General features: G+C 41.6%; 1 protein-coding gene across 11 annotated transcripts in view; it reads left to right on the top strand.

Moving 5' to 3' along the window:
• The window catches only part of CDKL5 (cyclin dependent kinase like 5), a 1,071,204-nt gene that overhangs the window by 771,805 nt on the left and 279,026 nt on the right, over positions 1–20,373 (top strand). For all 11 annotated transcript variants that reach the window (XM_053706416.1, XM_053706410.1, XM_053706408.1 and 8 more), the window contains one exon: positions 15,493–15,552. In XM_053706416.1, the coding sequence (XP_053562391.1) occupies positions 15,493–15,552 (60 nt within the window). The remainder of the gene's footprint in view (positions 1–15,492; positions 15,553–20,373) is intronic.

Genomic DNA, 20,373 nt, shown 5'->3' with positions numbered 1-20,373 from the left:
TTTGAGTGCATGGTGGGAGGGGCCTATTTTCGTGCTCTAATTGCTCAGTAGTTTTTACATTCTGAGACATCCAGCTTCCCTGAAGGAGTCCCCTGACATATTGGACCTCTGTAAAGGGTTTTTGTGCCTACAAAAGTCGTTTTATGGGAAGGTAGGAGCCACAGTAGAGCTGTGGCAGTTTGCTTGTTACTGTTATAACGGTTTTTACCGTTTTTTTGCTTCGTTTTTGAACCTGAGGGGTTAATCATCCATTTGCAAGTGGGTGAAATGCTATTTTAGTCTATTATACATACTGTAAAAATTTCATAGAGTTAACTGCTTTTTTTCACTGTTTTGCAGTTTTTGTGTTTGTTTTTTTCCCTTAAAGGCACAGTACCGTTTTTTATATTCTGCTTTTTCACATTAATTAAAGTGTTTTCAAAGCTTGCTGGTCTCATTACTAGTCTGTTAAACATGTCTGACATAGAGGAAACTCCTTGTTCATTATGTTTAGAAGCCATTGTGGAACCCCCTCTTAGAATGTGTACCAAATGCACTGATCTTACTATAAATTATAAAGATCATATTCTGGCTTTAAAAGATTTATCACCAGAGGAAACTGACAAGGGGGAAGTTATGCCGACTAACTCTCCCCACATTTCAGAACCTATAACTCCCTCTCAAGGGGCGCCAAGTACATCTAGCGCACCCATTGCGTATACTTTACAAGACATGGCGGTAGTTATGAATCATACCCTTACAGAGGTATTGTCCAAACTGCCAGGGTTGGAAGGAAAGCGAGACAGCTCTGGGGCTAGGAAAAATACAAAGCTCTCTGACGCTTTAGTAGCTATGTCTGAAATACCCTCACAATGTACAGAAGCCGAGGCATGAGAGCTTCTATCTGTGGGTGATTTTTCTGACTCAGGGAAGACACTTCAACCTGATTCTGATATGTCTACATTTAAATTTAAGCTTGAACACCTCCGCATGTTGCTCAGGGAGGTTTTAGCAACTCTGGATGACTGTGACGCCATTATAGTCCCAGAGAAGAGAGTGTAGATTGGATAAATACTATGCAGTGCCTGTTTACACTGATGTTTTTCCAATACCTAAGAGGTTTTCAGAAATTATTACTAAGGAATGGGATAGACCAGGTGTACGTTCTCTCCCCCTCCTGTTTTTAAAAAGATGTTTCCCATAGATGCCGCTACACGGGACTTGTGGCAAACGGTCCCTAAGGTGGAGGGAGCAGTCTCTACCCTAGCGAAGCGTACAACTATCCCTGTTGAGGACAGTTGTGCTTTTCTAGATCCAATGGACAAAAAATTAGAGGGTTACCTTAAGAAAATTTTTATTCAACAAGGTTTTATTCTCCAGCCCCTTGCATGCATTGCCCCTGTCACTGCTGCTGTGGCCTTCTAGTTTGAGTCTCTAGAAGAGGCTCTACAGGTAGAAACCCCATTGGATGATATACTTGACAAGCTTAAAGCTCTTAAGCTAGCCAATTCATTTGTTTCTCACGCCATTGTTCATTTAACCAAACTAAAGGCTAAGAACTCAGGTTTTGCTATTCAGGCGCGTAGGGCGCTATGGCTTAAATCCTGGTCAGCTGACGTTACTTCAAAGTCTAAGCTTCTCAACATTCCCTTCAAGGGGCAGACCCTATTCGGGCCTGGACTGAAGGAGATCATTTCTGATATTACTGGAAGAAAAGGTCATGCCCTTCTTCAGAATAGGTCCAACAAATTAAGGACCAAACAGACTAATTTTTGTGCCTTTCGAAACTTCAAGAGTGGCGCAGCTTCAACTTCCTCTAATACTAAAAAAAAGAGGGAAATTTTGCCCAGTCCAAGCCGGTCTGGAGACCTAACCAGGCTTGGAACAAAGGAAAGCAAGCCAAAAACCTGCTGCTGCCTCTAAGACAGCATGAAAGATCAGCCCCCGATCCGGTAACAGATCTAGTAGGGGGCAGACTTTCTCTCTTCGTCCAGGCTTGGGCAAGAGATGTCCAGGATCCCTGTGCGTTGGAAATTGTGTCCCAGGGATATCTTCTGGACTTCAAAGCTTCTTCCCCAAAAGGAAGATTTCATCTCTCACAATTATCTGCAAACCAGATAAAGAGAGAGGCATTCTTACATTGTGTTCAAGACCTCCTAGTTATGGGTGTGATCCACCCAGTTCCAAAGGAGGAACAGGGGCAAGGCTTCTATTCAAATCTGTTTGTGGTTCCCAATAAAGAGGGAACCTTCAGACCAATCTTGGATCTCAAGATCCTAAACAAATTTCTCAGGGTCCCATCCTTCAAGATGGAGACTATTCGAACCATCCTACCTATGATCCAGGAGGGTCAATATATGACTACCGTGGACTTAAAGGATGCTTATCTGCACATTCCGATACACAGAGATCATCATCGGTTTCTCAGGTTCGCCTTCATAGACAGGCATTACCAGTTTGTGGTTAGCTACGGCACCAAGAATCTTTACGAAGGTTCTGGGGTCACTCCTAGCAGTCCTAAGGCTGCGGGGTATAGCAGTAGCCCCTTACCTAGACGACATTCTAATACAGGCGTCGAATTTTCAAATCGCCAGGTCCCATACAGACATTGTTCTGGCATTCCTGAGGTCGCATGGGTGGAAAGTGAACGAAGAAAAGAGTTCTCTATCCCCTCTCACAAGAGTTTCCTTCCTAGGAACTCTGATAGATTCTGTAGAAATGAAGATTTACCTGACAGAGGCCAGGTTGTCAAAACTTCTAAATTCCTGCCGTGTTCTTTATTCTACTTCTCGCCCTTCAGTGGCTCAGTGTATGGAAGTAATCGGCTTAATGGTAGCGGCAATGGACATAGTGCCGTTTGCCCGCCTACATCTCAGACCACTGCAACTCTGCATGCTCAGTCAGTGGAATGGGGATTACACAGATTTATCCCCTCTGCTAAATCTGGATCAAGAGACCAGGGATTCTCTTCTCTGGTGGCTATCTCGGGTCCATCTGTCCAAGGGTATGACCTTCCGCAGGCCAGATTGGACAATAGTAACGACAGATGCCAGCCTTCTGGGCTGGGGTGCAGTCTGGAACTCCCTGAAGGCTCAGGGCTCGTGGACTCAGGAGGAGGCACTTCTTCCGATAAACATTCTGGAACTAAGAGCGATATTCAATGCTCTTCAGGCTTGGCCTCAGCTTGCTGCGGTCAGGTTCATCAGATTTCAGTCGGACAATATCACGACTGTAGCCTACATCAACCATCAAGGGGGAACAAGGAGTTCCCTAGCAATGTTGGAGGTTTCAAAAATAATTCTATGGGCAGAGGTTCACTCTTGCCATCTCTCAGCTATCCATATCCCAGGAGTAGAGAACTGGGAGGCGGATTTTCTAAGTCGACAGACTTTTCATCCGGGGGAGTGGGAACTACATCCGGAAGTGTTTGCGCAGTTGATTCAACTTTGGGGCAAACCAGAACTGGATCTCATGGCGTCTCGTCAGAACGCCAAGCTTCCTTGTTACGGATCCAGGTCCAGGGATCCCAAGGCAGCACTGATAGATGCTCTAGCAGCGCCTTGGTCCTTCAACCTGGCTCATGTGTTTCCACCGTTTCCTCTGCTCCCTCGTCTGATTGCCAAGATCAAGCAGGAGAGAGCTTCTGTGATTTTGATAGCACCTGCGTGGCCACGCAGGACTTGGTATGCAGATCTGGTGGACATGTCATCCCTTCCACCATGGACTCTGCCGCTGAGGCAGGACCTTCTACTTCAGGGTCCTTTCAACCATCCAAATCTAATTTCTCTGCGTCTGACTGCTTGGAGATTGAACGCTTGATTTTATCAAAGCGTGGGTTCTCCGAGTCGGTCATTGATACCTTAATACAGGCTCGAAAGCCTGTCACAAGGAAAATCTATCATAAGATATGGTGTAAATATCTTCATTGGTGTGAATCCAAGGGTTACTCATGGAGTAAAGTCAGGATTCCTAGGATATTATCTTTTCTCCAAGAAGGATTTGAGAAGGGATTGTCAGCTAGTTCCTTAAAAGGACAGATTTCTGCTCTGTCTATTCTTTTGCACAAGCGTCTGGCGGATGTTCCAGATGTTCAGGCGTTTTGTCAGGCTTTAGTTAGAATCAAGCCTGTGTTTAAACCCGTTGCTCCGCCATGGAGTTTAAATTTAGTTGTTAAAGTTCTTCAAGGGGTTCCGTTTGAACCTCTCATTCCATAGATATCAAGCTTTTATCTTGGAAAGTTCTTTTTTTGGTAGCTATCTCTTCGGCTCGAAGAGTTTCAGAGTTATCTGCCTTACAGTGTGATTCCCCTTATCTGATCTTCCATGCAGATAAGGTAGTTTTGTGTACCAAACCTGGGTTTCTTTCTAAGGTGGTATCTAATAAGAATATCAATCAGGAGATTGTTGTTCCGTCACTGTGTCCTAACCCTTCTTCAAAGAAGGAACATCTTTTACACAATCTTGACGTGGTTCGTGCTTTAAAGTTTTATTTACAAGCTACTAAGGATTTCCGTCAAACATCTGCATTGTTTGTTGTCTACTCTGGACAGAGGAGAGGCCAAAGGGCTTCAGCAACTTCTCTTTCATTTTGGTTAAGAAGTATAATCTGCTTATCTTATGAGACTGCTGGCCAGCAGCCTCCTGAAAGGATTAAAGCTCATTCCACTAGAGCGATGGCTTCTACATGGACTTTTAAAAATGAGGCTTCTGTTGAACAGATTTGTAAGGCGGCGACTTAGTCTTCGCTTCATACTTTTTCTAAATTCTACAAATTTGATACTTTTGCTTCTTCTGAGGCTGTTTTTGGGAGAAAGGTCTTGCAGGCAGTGGTGCCTTCCGTTTAAGCGCCTGCCTTGTCCCTCCCTTCATCTGTGTCCTATAGCTTTGGTATTGGTATCCCACAAGTAATGGATGAACCCGTGGACTGGATACACTTTACAAGAGAAAACAAAATTTATGCTTACCTGATGAATTTATTTCTCTTGTGGTGTATCCAGTCCACGGCCCGTCCTGTCATTTTAAGGCAGGTGTTTTTTATTTTTAAACTACAGTCACCACTGCACCGTATAGTTTCTCCTTTCTCTTGCTTGTCTTCGGTCGAATGACTGGAGGTGGCAGTTAGGGGAGGAGCTATATAGACAGCTCTGCTGTGGGTGATCCTCTTCCAGCTTCCTGTTGGGAAGGAGAATATCCCACAAGTAATGGTTGAACCCGTGGACTGGATACACCACAAGAGAAATAAATTTATCAGGTAAGCATAAATTTTGTTTTTCTTTCGCAACTCATATAGAACATACAGTTTTAAACAACTTTCAAATTTACTTCATAATCAAAATTGTTTTGTTCTCTTGGTACCATTTGTTGAAAAGCATACCTAGGTAGGCTCATGAGCTGGGAGCTAGCTGCTGATTGGTTCCTGCGCATATATAGCTCTTGTCATTGGGTTACCGATGTGTTCAGCTAGTTCCCATTAGTGCATTGTTGCCCCTTCAATAAAGGATACCAAGAGAAAGAATCAAAATTGATAACAGTAAATTGGATGCTCTATCTGAATCATTAAAGGAAAAAAATTTGGGTTTCATGTCCCCTTTTATTTGCTTTTAGGATTTTGTTTAAGAACTGAAAGTCTGGCAGTAACATATATTTTTATTCCCTCATATATATATTTAATAAGATTTCACAGATCCTTTTGTGTCCCTTGGAGTGAAAAGTTTACTTTGTAGCTAAATGATTTCTATCAGAAAATGCAGTGTATTTATATGTTTTTGTGTTTGTATGTAGGTTTGTGAAATGTGTACGTGTTTAAAGGGACTGTCTACTTGACAATTGTTATTATTTGAAAAGATACATAATCCCTTTATTACCCATTCTCCAGGTTTGAATAACCAATACTGTTATATTAAAGGTACCTAAAACCCACTTTTTTTTTCCTTCATGATTCCATACCTCCCAACATTTCAAAATTCAAAAGAGGGACCCCCCGACCCCCCGTGGCACAAATTTGAAATGTGGTGGGCAGGAGTGGGGCGGGGCTTAAAAAATCATAAGACCAAAGTAATATAAATAAAATTCTAAATAAAGTCATATCTTTTAATATTCTTAGGCAGCAAATCAAACACAAGCTCAAACCACTGGTATAGCTATGTGAGCTCTGCATTTAATTAACCTTTGCCCAGACAGTGCTAAATATTTTTATCTTAATTAGACATTTAATAATAGATTCTTTAAAACTGCTCTCTGCTTTCCTCATTAATATGAGCTATGGAGGACTCTGAAATGTTTGAAGGTACTCCTTCTGTACTAAATCATACCTGTTTATATTGTGAGGAGCCCGTGGTTTTCCCACCCAATCAATTATGTTCCACATGCCTTAACACCATTATAAAGTCTAAGAAGGGAGACAAGCCTGCTCTGACCCAGAGTCATCTAAATATTTATCGGATTTAGCTATTATGTCCCAGTTATCTGATGATGAGTTAACCTCTGTAGCTTCAGAGGGGGAACTTTCTGGGTCGGAGTCCTTAGCGTCTAAGCCTCCTGCTGCGGAGGATCCGTCCTTTAGATTTAAAATTGAGCACTTGCGTTTTTTATTAAAGGAGGTTCCAGAGGCCACGCTGCCTGAAGGACCTATGATACCTAAATTAGACAGAGTTTACGAAGACAGGAAAGTTCCTTGACTTTTTCTGTGCCGGTTAAGATGGCAAACATTATTAAGAACGAATGGGAAAGAATTGGTTATTCCTTTTCCCCCTCGTCTACTTTTAAAAAGTTGTTCCCGATACTGGACTCTCAACTGGATTTGTAAGGCTCCATTCCTAAGGTGGATGGTGCTATCTCTATGCTTGCTAAATGTACTACTATACCTCTTGAGGATAGTTTTTCGTTCAGAGAGCCGGTGGATAAGAAAATGGAAACCTTTCTGAGATAGATGTTTCAACATACAGGATTTTTGTTTCAACCGGCAGCTGCAGTTGCCATGGTTGCCGGATCGGCTACATACTGCCATTTCGTTCTGACAAATACCAACTACAACAATCCTCCTCCAAGCCCGAGCAACCCAGGAGTACTTGGAAGCCGTCTCAGTCCTGGAATAAATCCAAGCAGAATAAGAAGCCTGCCGAAAACAAATTGGCATGAAGGGGCGGCCCCCGATATGGGATCGGATCATGTAGTCGGCGGACTGTCTCTCTTTTTTTTAGATGCCTGGTTCAAGGACGTACAGGATCCGTCGGTCCTGGAGGTGGTATCTCAGGGATACAAGATAGGCTTCAAATCTCATCCGCCATGGGACAGCTTCCTTCTCTCGAATCTGTCTACCAAACCAGAAAAGAGGGATGCCTTTCTAGGGTGCACTCGGAATCTTTTCTTCTTAGGAGTTGTTGTCCTGGTGCCTATCGAAGAAAGAGGTTTGGGGTTTTATTCAAACCTTTTCGTGGTCCCAACGAAGGAGGGAACTTTTTGCCCAATTCGGGACCTAAAGTGCTTAAACAAATTTCTCAGTGTCCCTTCCTTCAAGATGGAGACGATAAGGTCCATCCTTCCTTTAATTCAGGAAGGCCAGTTTATGACCACTATAGATCTGAAGGACGCTTACCTTCATGTTCCAATCCACAGGGAACACTTTCAGTTTATGAGGTTTGCATTCCTAGACTAGCACTTCCAGTTCATTGCCCTTCCGTTTGGCCTAGCTACTACTCCAAGAATCTTTAGGAAGATTCTGTGGGCTCTTCTAGCTGTTGCCAGAACTCAGGGTATTGCAGTAACCCCATACTTGGATGATATTCTGGTGCAAGCACCATCCTTTCGTCTTGCAGAAGAATTCTCGGAGTCCCTTCTCAGTCTTCTTCGATCACATGGATGGAAGATAAACTTGGAAAAGAGTTCTCTTATCCCAAGTACCAAGGTGGAATTCCTGGGTACTATAATAGACTCCATATGCATACTAACTTTGGCATGTCTTGCCCTCTGGACCTCCTTGAGTCCCTCTGTGGCTCAGTGTATGGAGGTGATTGGTCTCATGGTGTCCTGCATGGACTTCATTCCTTTTGCATGGTTCCGTCTCAGACCTTTACAACTGTGCTTGCTGAGGCAGTGGAATGACAATCATTCAGATCTGTCTCAACAGATTGTATTAGACAGCCGGTCAAGAGAATCGCTCTCTTGGTGGCTCTGTCCAGACCATCTGTCCCGAGGGACATGCTTCTTAAGACCATCGTGGGAGATTGTGACTATGGACACAAGCGTTTCCAGATGGGGAGCGGTTTGGGGTGTAAGGAAAGCACATGGGTTGTGGTTGGAACTATGGGCAATCTTCAAGGCCTTGAAGGCTTGGACACTTCTGGGTTCGTCCAAGTTTATCAGATTCCAATCAGACAATATAACCTTGGTGGCTTACATCAACCATCAGGGGGGAACAAGAAGTTTCTTGGCAATGAAGGAAGTATCTCAGATTGTGGAGTGGGTGGAGGCCCACAGCTGTTTGCTGTCAGCGATCCACATTCTGGGTGTGGACAACTGGGAGGCGGATTTTCTCAGCAGGCAATCCTTTCATCCAGGGGAATGGTCTCTCCATGCAGAGATATGCAGCAAGTGGGGGATGCCTGAGATAGATCTCATGGCGTCCCGTCTCAATAACAAGCTACCCAGGTACGGGTCGAGGTAAAGGGATCCCCAAGCGGATCTAATAGATGCACTAGCAGTGCCCTGGAGGTTCAAACTCATATATCATTTTCCTCCATTACCACTTTTTCCTCAAGTGGTGGCCCGCATTAAGCAGGAGCGTGTATTAGTAATCCTGATTGCTCCATCGTGGACGCAAAGGACATGGTTCGCGGATCTAGTGGCGATGTCTTCATCTCCTCCGTGGAAGTTACCTTGTCGCAGAGACCTGCTTATACAAGGTCCATTTGTTCATCAAAATCTAGATTCTCTGAGGCTGACTGTGTGGAGATTGAATGCTTAGCTTTAGCCAAGAGAGGTTTCTCTGAGAGTGTCTTTGATACTCTTATTCAAGCTTGTAAACCAGTTACTCGGCGCATCTACCACAAGGTGTGGAGGACCTACTTATTCTATAGTGAAGAGCGGGGTTTTTCCTGGCACAGAGTTAAGGTTGCCAGGATCTTATTTTTTCTCCAGGATGGGCTGGGGAAGGGCCTTTCTGCTAGTTCCCTGAGGGGACAGATTTCGTCCCTGTCAGTTTTATTGCACAAGAAACTGGCTGAGCTTCCCGACGTGCAGTCCTTTGTTAAGGCTCTGATTAGGATCAGACCTGTGTTTAGATCTGGGGGCTCCACCTTGGAGCCTAAATCTTGTTCTTCGGGTTTTGAAACAGGTTCCGTTTGAGCCTCTACATTCTGTTGACATTAATTGTTATCTTGGAAGGTTCTCTTTTTATTAAAGGGACAGTCTAGACCCAATATTTATTCTTTAATACTTGTTACATACCAGACAAGCATCTTGCAACGGTTTCAACATTTATAAGTTTGTAAGAAGTACATGAAGCTTTTAAATAATCATCGTTTGTTAGCAACTGAAAATGGCCACCAAGCTCCACCCACTGCTTTCTTCTTGTCCAGTTAGTCCTTTTCTTGTGTGACAGTTTAGCAGTGCACGTTTAATATTTTTCAGTTAGCTATTTCAAATTGTGCATGCCTAGTTTTGTGCCTCAGATGGAAATGCAGGGGACATTTATTGTAGCCGCACCAACATCAGTTCTAAGAACTATTGATAGTTATTGTGGTTGTCTAGTGGCAGTGCTGTTTGCTTTTTACTTGTGATTTTTTTTCCATATAAAAAAATCTTTCTATGTATATCTTGTGGTAAAATTGATTTATATTATTGTATTATATTATTGTTAATAAAGTCTAATGAAGTTTAACACAGCTTTGCACCTCCCCCTCATTTAGTGTATAGTTGTGCCAGCAGTAGCAATTTGATTGTGCTCTGTGTTCGTAGCTATCTATTACATGAGTGGTGCTGCAATGCTGTGAGTCGGTAGCTACTGTCCATTGATAACATTATGCATCCCTGAGGACAGAGATTAAAAATGCTTCAGTAAACACTGCTGCTGTGAGGAGCAGGAGCACAGTCTGGTTAGAGGGATAGTGAGATCCTCTAGTAATGGGCAGTAACACTTCTTACAATACACTAAATGCAAGCTTGTCAGCGGTCATGCTCTGTGATCACCCCGCACTGTGAGTAACACATGGTGCTTACATTTCTGTGTGGCTTGCTCTGGGGTTATTTTGCTCCCCTCAGCAGTAATAGGACTATTACACCTTAAGTGGATAAGACTCTGTGACAAAGGAGGATTCGCAGGCCCAAAGGCAACCATTCAACCCTTCATTGGATTTAATTTGCTTTTATTAACCTAAGTGTATAGATTATATACATATAAATACAGTGTGTGTGGGTGTATATATATATATATATATATATATATACTAGCTGTTGCCTGTGGCTTTGCTCGCGTGGATTTTGTGATTTGTATATTTTTTTAAAAAAAACCTGACCACTCGCAACGACATGTGCCCTCACATGTGTGCCATTTCGTGTTGCACACTCGCTGACATGAATTTCTTGAGTTTTTGTTAATTCTTGTAATCTAAATAAAAATATTCATGTCTGTAACATCTTTGCTTTTTGAGATATACAGTAGGTATCCTCATAAATCGCCCCCTCTTTTGACCCCCCCTTAAGTGGATGTTTGGGAAATGGTAAAACACTTGTTTCTTTATTTTCGAAGGAGAATCTAAATACCAATTTTCAAGTCTGTAACATTGTCGGTTTTTAAAATATTGGTATCCTCATAAAAAAGTTCACCCCCCTTTTTCACTCCCTTAGGGACGTCATTTCCAAAAATCCTTCCTTAGTGGGTGCCTATGTTATAAAAACAAAGTAACTAGCGATGATGAGTCAGTCAGTCAGGACTTCTTATATATATATATATATATATATATATATATATATATATATATGTGTGTGTGTGTGTGTGTTATATATACACACATAAAAATGCATTATTTGGATGCATCTACAAGAACAATGCATAGAATGGAAAAAAGAAAACAATGTGTATGTGGTTAAAACTACTGCAGTAATAAACCCTGTAGCATATACGCTATATACATATATACAGACACACATATATATTTACATACACTCACAGATATCTGTAGATACACACATGTATACACTTACACACACATACAAACACAGACATAAACATATGTACACATACACGCAGACATATAGATACACTCACACACACACACATATATATATATATATACACACACACACACACATAGACAGATACACACAGACATAAATATACACACACACATTTATACAGATACACACACAGACAGATACACACACAGATATAAATATACACACACATAAATATAAACACACACATATACAGATACACACACACACATAAATATAAACACACAACACACACATATACAGATACACACACATAAATATAAACACACACATATACAGATACACACACACACATAAATATAAACACACAACACACACATATACAGATACACACACATAGACATAAATACACACACACACATATACAGATACACACATAGACATAAATATACACACACGCATATATACAGCTACACACACATAGACATAAATATACACACACACATATACAGATACACACACACACATAAATATAAACACACACATATACAGATACACACACAGACATAAATACACACACACATATACAGATACACACATAGACATAAATATACACACACGCATATATACAGCTACACACACATAGACATAAATATACACACACACATATACAGATACACACACACATAAATATAAACACACACATATACAGATACACACACAGACATAAATACACACACACATATACAGATACACACACAGACATAAATACACACACACATATACAGATACACACATAGACATAAATATACACACACGCATATATACAGCTACACACACATAGACATAAATATACACACACACATATACAGATACACACATAGACATATACACACACATATACACACACATATACAGATACACACACACAGACATAAATACATACACACACACACATATACAGATACACAGACATAATTATACACACACATATACAGATACACACATAGACATATACACACACATATACACACACACATAGACATAAATACATACACACATATACAGATACACACACATAGACATAAATACACACACACATATACAGATACACACATAGACATAAATATACACACACGCATATATACAGCTACACACACATAGACATAAATATACACACACACATATACAGATACACACACACACATATACAGATACACACATAGACATAATTATACACACACACATATAAATATACACACACACATAAATATACACACACACACTTTGATGCACACATTAGAGGTGCTCAGTATTAGCAGAATCAATTCAGATAGGAGAATGTAACATTTTTAATAAACATTTGGTTTACTCTGGCAAACTCCAGAACTCCAGAAACTATGCCCACAAATAACATGACTTTTTTTTAAAGGCAGGCAGTCCTTAGTGCTGCATCTATGGGATAGATAATATCACCCCTGATAGAAAGGAGATCACAACTGTAAAGACAATGCTTGCAACACTGCAGTTGTGTAAGACACAACATATATTAACATCATATGGAAATCTGAAGTCAGTACACATTTCTTATGGATCAAGTGTATCAGGAGATTCAAACCATTTAATATACTGCCAGCCCTTTAATTTTAATACCTCCCTCCTCCCCCTCACTATCCTAGCCAGACTGTTTAAAAGCTCCTGTTCGATCTCTCCCCCAGCAATAACGTGCTCATACAGATTCAGAACCTTGTCTGTAGGTTTGGTGATTTATTATTTGAGGGTCAACACTAAGCCCTATTTTTGTTATTCCACTTTAAGTGAAGCCGGACAACTGGGTTGTAGGAAGCAGAGGGCAAGCTGGAGCAGCGTGTGTGTTTGCTGTGACGAGAGACAGGCATAGGAATTTCAAGAGAAATGATCAGATGTAACAGCAGCTCCCTTCACAAAAGGCTTTCTGTGCGTAGCTGCTTGAGGAGAGAGGACAGGAGCGTTCAGGAAACATATGACAGGATATGCCAGCGATAGGGACAGTAATACAGAAATCCCCCTCACCTTCTCCAAACATTTTTGCTACCAGCAGCAGATTCAGCAGAGAGTTCTACCTCTGCTCACTTTATCCACAGCTGATGCGGCTCTGCATTTACCGTCCGCTATGACAGCATAGCACTATGCAGAGCCGGAACAAAATCTTAACATACAGTTTCTGGGGAATGATTAGGCAGCGACACTCCTCTATAACAGCTGCGCATGCACAACAAGGTAGTTAAAACTTATTTACGAGTCGCTCATGATTGGTAACACTAGAGATAGCAAACTATACACCAAGCGGTGGGCGGAGCTTAACCTCCATTTTTAACTGCAAACGAGCAGTGGATATTTAAATTTTTCCTGCACATCATAGAAGCAGGGAGATGAGGGACATGTTATACAGTGTTTAAATGGCATTCAACAGTAAGTTAACAAAAAATATACTGGGTGTAGACTGTCCCTTTAACTATTGCCTCTGTGTGCAGAGTTTCTGAGATCTCTGCTTTGCAATGTGAGCCTCCTTATCTGATTTTTCATGGAAATAAGGCAGTTTTACGTACTAAATTAGGTTTTCTTCCTAAGGTTGTGTCAGATCGCAACATCAGGAGATTGTGGTTCCTTCCTTGTGTCCTAATCCTTCTTCATCGAAGGAACGCTCACTTCACAATTTGGATGTGATTTGCACCTTGAAGTTCTATCTTCAGTCTACTAAGGAGTTTAGACAATCTTCCTCTTTGTTTGTTGTCTATTCGGGGAAGCGTAAGTGGCAGAAGGCTACTTTGACTTCCCTATCTTTTTGGTTAAGGAGTCTGTGGGACATCGTCCTCCTTAGAGGATAACGGCTCATTCCACTAGAGCAGTGGCTTCCTCTTGGGCCTTTAAGAACGAGGCCTCTATGGATCAGATTTGTAAGGCAGCTACCTGTCCTCCTTCCATACTTTTTTTAAAAATTACAAGTTTGATGTTTTTGCTTCGGCTGAAGCAGCTTTCGGGAGAAAAGTTTTTCTCCATACAGGTACTGTTTGAAAGTGGACTGGAAGCATCTTAATCTGTGCAGTTGCTTGCCTTTATCCAGTGAGCTGGACTACTGAGAAGTTCCAGCCTGCTCCACAAGCACCATTGGGTGCATCACGTTTGTGAGTAGTCATTTGTTTTATTTGCATTATCATCTGTTGTGATGGTACTAGGCCATTTTGGCGCCTCTGTTTTTTCCTTTTTCAGATTACCTTCATCATCAGGATTTTGACCATCCTCTGACAAAGTGCTGCCGTACATAGAAATAGATATTCTATAAATCAGGTTGGATATTTAAAACCTACCTAGATATGCACCACTAAAAGGATGTTACAAACTTAACATAACACAGATAATAGCGATTGGCTAAGAATGATATACTGAACATGTGTCAAACAATAACAACAGATACTTATCGTAGTGTCCAGCAATGAGCAAGCAAATAAATCGCAATCCTGTGAGTTCTGTAAATGAAGCACAGACCATCCAATGGAGGAAAGAAAATTGATTGTAATCCAAATAGTGGCCGATGCCTTAACACACAGGTCGCTGCAAATGCCTTCAATAAACTCTATCAGCGTATCCGCTGACTTGTAAATAAAAGGTGGAAGTGATCCTGGAAGGAGCTCGACCTCTACGCGGCCAACACCAGGGTATCCCGGTGCTACTATATTGCGGAGGGATACCGTGTCAATGTCCCAACACACCTCCTTCTACACTCTCACACCGCCGATGTCTTCTTAGGCTCTTAGCATCAACCAGTCCTCCTGCAATGGCTGTCAAGTTGCGTGCCTCCTAAAACTCGGATTCAGACTGAGTTCGCCGACGTACGTTTCACCAGTTAATTGGCTTCTTCCGGGCTCGTATAAAGCTAAGCCACTCTGATTGCACACCGGCTAAAGTGCAGCCTTAAACCTTTATTTTGCAATCTGCTGATTGAAATCGGCGTCATGAAATTCAGTTGATAATTTTTTTTAAATTCTTCCAAGATAAAATAATTCATACTTCACCTGTTTGGTTTCTGCACTAATGACTGAATTAATATTTTAACTAATAATTATTTTAAAATCTGCATATTACTAGAAGCTCTAATGCTTTCTATGTATTACCTATGAAATATTAATAACCAGTAGGCATACTTGTAAATAAGTACTTGTTAGGCAACTCTGCAAACCTTTAGTAAAAATAAGCCTGTTTTATTAACGTTAATATGGTTTTAGAGCTTTTGATATTTCTAAGCAACAACTAGAAAACATCAGTATGTTATGCTGTGATTTCTAAGCTTCTTTTTTTTCTTTTGCAGACATCAAACCAGAAAATCTTTTAATTAGTTACAACGACATCTTAAAGCTGTGTGATTTTGGTAAGTTTAAGAAGAAGCTGATTACATCCTTCAGTACAGATTCCTAAAGAGAATTTGATATGGTATAAACAACATTTCTGCATTAAAATGCCTGTGTGTAGTTTTCCCTATCTGTCCTCTTTGCTTGGTGGCTCTTGATTTTACTTTGATAAACATAGACAGTAGTACACATCCAGCCCTCTACTTTTTTTATTTTAATTAATGTTTTGATGGTGTTGATTCACTACTTATATGTACTTTTTAAAGTCTGACCTTTACAAAGAACGGAACCATGGTAATTTTACTCCCACTGATGTGCAAGACCAACCAGAGAGAGCAGAAAACAAAAATGTGTTTTACTCCTTTACATTTGACATACAAGCAGGCATTTTTCCATGTTCTGTCTGGTTGAACAGATAAAAGTTTACATGAAATTAATTTATGTCAAGTCACATGGGTTTGTGACATGAAAGTTGTGCATAGACTTTAAATAGATACAGGTTTACATGAGATATAATGAATCCAAGTCACATCAGTTTGTGTTATGAAATTTGTACACAGAATCATTTCATCTAGTATATAGTGGGACATTTAGTATCTGGCTGGTGAACCAGGGGCAACAATGCATATCACAACTCCTCTCCACTACCCAACCTCTTCCAATTTCCAACACAAGTTGAGTTCCTCATTTCTGCAAATGGCTCATTCCTGTACTCACAATGTTAACTAAATGTATTGTTTTTTTGGATCTGTGTGCTTATGTAGTATTTAAGTATTTCATCTGAAGTTTGTTTATACATAATGTGCATTTTTAGATTAGTGGAATTGTTAAGATTTGGTCACCACACCGAGGGCCTGATGATATAAAACTCTACACTCAGACAATATGATATGAAATTATCCTCCAGCACTGTGAGATCCCTCGTGAAATTCTAAAAAGGTAGATTTTGCTTTACTTCTCCAAGGGGCGTTCCCTACATTTCTCTATGTGAAGGAGAGACAAGGCCAGTGCAATATAGCACTGCATAACATGACAGTTGTGCTGCATTTACACTTTGTGCTTTGTATTTTAAATCACTTTACACTTCAGATTAAAGGAACAGTAATCGTTGTGCACAATTTTACTTAATTCAGCACTATGTGCATAGAATTATGTAACCTAGGTGCAGCAGTTTTTTTAAACTAATGCCGTAAAGCAGCCGACTGCTGAAAATAGATATAAAATAGAAAGTTCAAAGCTTAAATGCAATAATACTGAAAGGACTCAATCTGAAGTGTAATATAAAATACAATGTGTAAAGGCGTGGATTTATTAAAGGCTTCACCAGCCTTTGCCCCACTACGACTGCAGGTTCTCACAAGAGAACCTGCAGTCCGTATTTAACAGACAGCGGTCATCAGACTGCTGCATCCCAAACCTCTTTGCCACCTCTTCACTGTGTGTGGGCAGGGTTCAGCATTGCACAAGAACGCAAGAGAAAGGTTAAACATAGCTCTCCTGACCCAGAGTCATCTAAATATTTATCGGATTTAGCTATTATGTCCCAGTTATCCGATGATGAGTTAACCACTGTAGCTTCACAGGGTGAACTTTCTGGGTCAGAGTCCTTAGCGTCTAAGCCTCCTGCTGCGGAGAAACCGTCCTTTAGATTTAAAATTGAGCACTTGAGTTTTTTTTTAAAGGAGGTTCTGTCTACGTTAGAGGTTCCAAAGGCTGTGCTGCCTTATGATACCTAAATTAGACAGAGTTTACGAAGACAGGAAAGTTCCTTTAATTTTTCCTGTGTGACGGTTAAGATGACGAACTTTATTAAAAGCAAATGGGAAAGAATTGGTTCTTCCTTTCCCCCCTCATGTACTTTTAAAAAGTTGTTCCATCAGGGGGAACGAGAAGTTCTTTGGCAATGAAGGAAGTATCTCAGATTCTGGAGTGGGCGTAGGCCCACAGCTGTTTACTGTCAGCGATCCACATTCCGGGTGTGGACAACTGGGAGGCGGATTTTCTCAGCAGGCAATCCTTTCATCCAGGGGAATGTTCTCTCCATCCCGAGGTGTTTGCAGAGAAATGCAGCAAGTGGAGGACACCGGAGATAGATCTCATGGCGTCCTGTCTCAATACCAAGCTATCCAGGTACGGGTCGAGGTCGAGGAATCCCCAAGCGGATCTAATAGCTGCACTAGCAGTGCCCTGGAGGTTCAAACTCATATATCCTTTGCCTCCATTACCACTTCTTCCTAGAGTGGTGGCCCACATCAAGCAGGAGCGGGTATCAGTAATCCTGATTGCTCCATCGTGGCCGCGAAGGACGTGGTTCGCGGATCTAGTGGGAATGCCCTCATCTCTTCCGTGGAAGTTACCTTGTCGCAGAGACCTGCTTATACAAGGTCCATTTGTTCATCAAAATCTAGATTCTCTGAGGCTGACTGCGTGGAGTTTGAACGCTTAGTCTTAGCCAAGAGAGGTTTCTCTGAGAGTGTCATTAATACTCTTATTCAAGCTCGTAAACCAGTTACTTGGCGTATCTACCACAAGGTGTGGGGGACCTACTTATTCTGGTGTGAAGAGCGTGTTTTTTCTTGGCAAAGAGTTAAGGTTGCCAGGATCTTATCTTTTCTCCAGGATGGACTGGAGAAGGGCCTTTCTGCTAGTTCCCTGAGGGGACAGATTTTGGCCCTTTCGGTTTTATTGCACAAGAGACTGGCTGAGCTTCCAGACATGCAGTCCTTTGTTAAGGCTCTGATTAGGATCAGACCTGTGTTTAGATCTAGGGGTTCCTCCTTGGAGCCTAAATCTTGTTCTTCGGGTTTTGCAACAGGTTCCGTTTAAACCTCTGCATTCCGTTGACATTAAATTGTTATCTTGGAAGGTTCTCTTTACTGGCTATTGCCTCTGCACGCAGAGTTTCTGAGAGCTCTGCTTTGCAATGTGAGCCCCCTTATCGGATTTTTCATGCATATAAGGCAGTTTTACGTACTAAATTAGGTTTTCTTCCTAAGGTTGTGTCAGATCGCAACATCAATTAGGAGATTGTGGTTCCTTCCTTGTGTCCTAATCCTTCTTCATCGAAGGAACTCTTACTTCACAATTTGCATGTAGTTTGCGCCTTGAAGTTCTATCTTCAGGCTACTAAGGAGTTTAGACAATCTTTCTCTTTGCTTATTATCTCTTCGGAGAAACGTAAGGGGCAGAAGGCTACTTCGACTTCCCTATCTTTTTGGTTAAGGAGTGTCATCCGCTTAGCTTACGAGACAGTGGGACATCGTTCTCCTGAGAGGGTAATGGCTCATTCCACTAGAGCAGTGGCTTCCTCTCGGGCCGTTAAGAACGAGGCCTCTATGGATCAGATTTGTAAGGCGGCTACCTGGTCCTCCTTACATACTTTTTTAAAATTTTACAAGTTTGATGTTTTTGCTTCGACTGAAGCAGCTTTCGGTAGAAAAGTTTTGGAGGCTGTAGTACCCTCAGAATAGGGTCCACCTCTTCCTTTTTTGTTCCCTCCCGTTATTCATTCAGTGTCCTTTTGTATCTTGGAATCAAGGGTTAATATCTCCTAAGAGAGGTTATTAAACAGGGGGGGTTTAATCATGTTTGTTATGTGATTCTGTCTGCTACTGTGTAGTGATACTTCGGCTCATGGCTATTTTGGAACATAACGGCCTGTGACTAATGACGAGGCCTTTACGGTCGGGCGTGCTTTTTTCATGGACTGCACAGTTTACCTTGTGCCCGGGCATGGTCACATTATTAGCTCTCCATTTCCGCATTCCTGACCGTGTGGCGACAGAGAAATTCTGATCCCTCCATCTCGGGGGAGACTCTATGTCGCCTTGACAGTGCTGGGGCCCTTGGTTTCAGGCTGGTCCTGACTGGGTACAAATCCTTCTGTCTTTGAGGCCTAGTTCAGACACATGGCACCTTTTATGCCTGGCTGGTCTGGTGAGGGCACCTAGTGCTCACAATATGACTTGTGTTGTTTTCCTTCCTTTTATTTTACAAGTTTCAGCTAGCATCCTGAGAGGACTTGAGGGTCCGTGGTTTGCTTAGGGGCATGGGGGATGGTTCAGTCCTCATTAGCCTGTTAATCTAGTCGGCCGGGTCTCCGCTGAGATCCACTGCGACATGCTCTGTTTTGCGGGGACTAGAGTTTTCCTTCCCGCTGTGGGTTAAGTGTTAAGTCTATACTTACCTGTCATCCTATGATTAAGTGCCGCACGGCACGAAACGCATAAGGACACGACCCCTTTTCCTCATGTATGTGTGTTTGTGTATTCGTTTATAATTCTTGAATAAATTTCAGATTTTTGGATACCGTGTGTGCTGCATTGTTTTCTTTTGCACAGTTTTGGGACATAGTCCTTTTTTCGTCTTGCACCTCTAGCCTTAATTTGTGGATTATTTGTAGCAGTTTAACTTTGTCATCTGTGACCGGAGGCTTGCTTTGATCTGCAGAGGTCCTCCTGGAGCCGCCCCCCCCCTCACTTGCTTTACGAAATTGTATTCATTTTCTTGGTATCTTTGTTTGAAAAGGAAGAATGTAAGTTTAGATGCCGGCCCATTTTTGGTGAACAACCTGGGTTGTTCTTGCTGATTGGTGGATAAATTCACCATCCAATAAACAAGTGCTGTCCAGGGTACTGAACCTAAAATTGTCTGGTTCCTTAGATTAGATGCCTTCAAATAAAGATAGCAAGAGAATGAAGAAAAATTGATAATAGGAGTAAATTAGAAAGGTGCTTAAAATTGCATGCTCTATCTGAATCACAAAAGAAAAAATTTGGGTTCAGTGTCCCTTTAATCTGATTAGTTATGGACTCCAATACCATTTTGGTATTTTGTGTTTT

This window comes from Bombina bombina, chromosome 3 (assembly GCF_027579735.1).
Source record: "Bombina bombina isolate aBomBom1 chromosome 3, aBomBom1.pri, whole genome shotgun sequence".
NCBI classification, from domain to species: Eukaryota; Metazoa; Chordata; class Amphibia; order Anura; family Bombinatoridae; genus Bombina; species Bombina bombina.
This window is presented reverse-complemented; position numbering and strand designations above follow the sequence as displayed.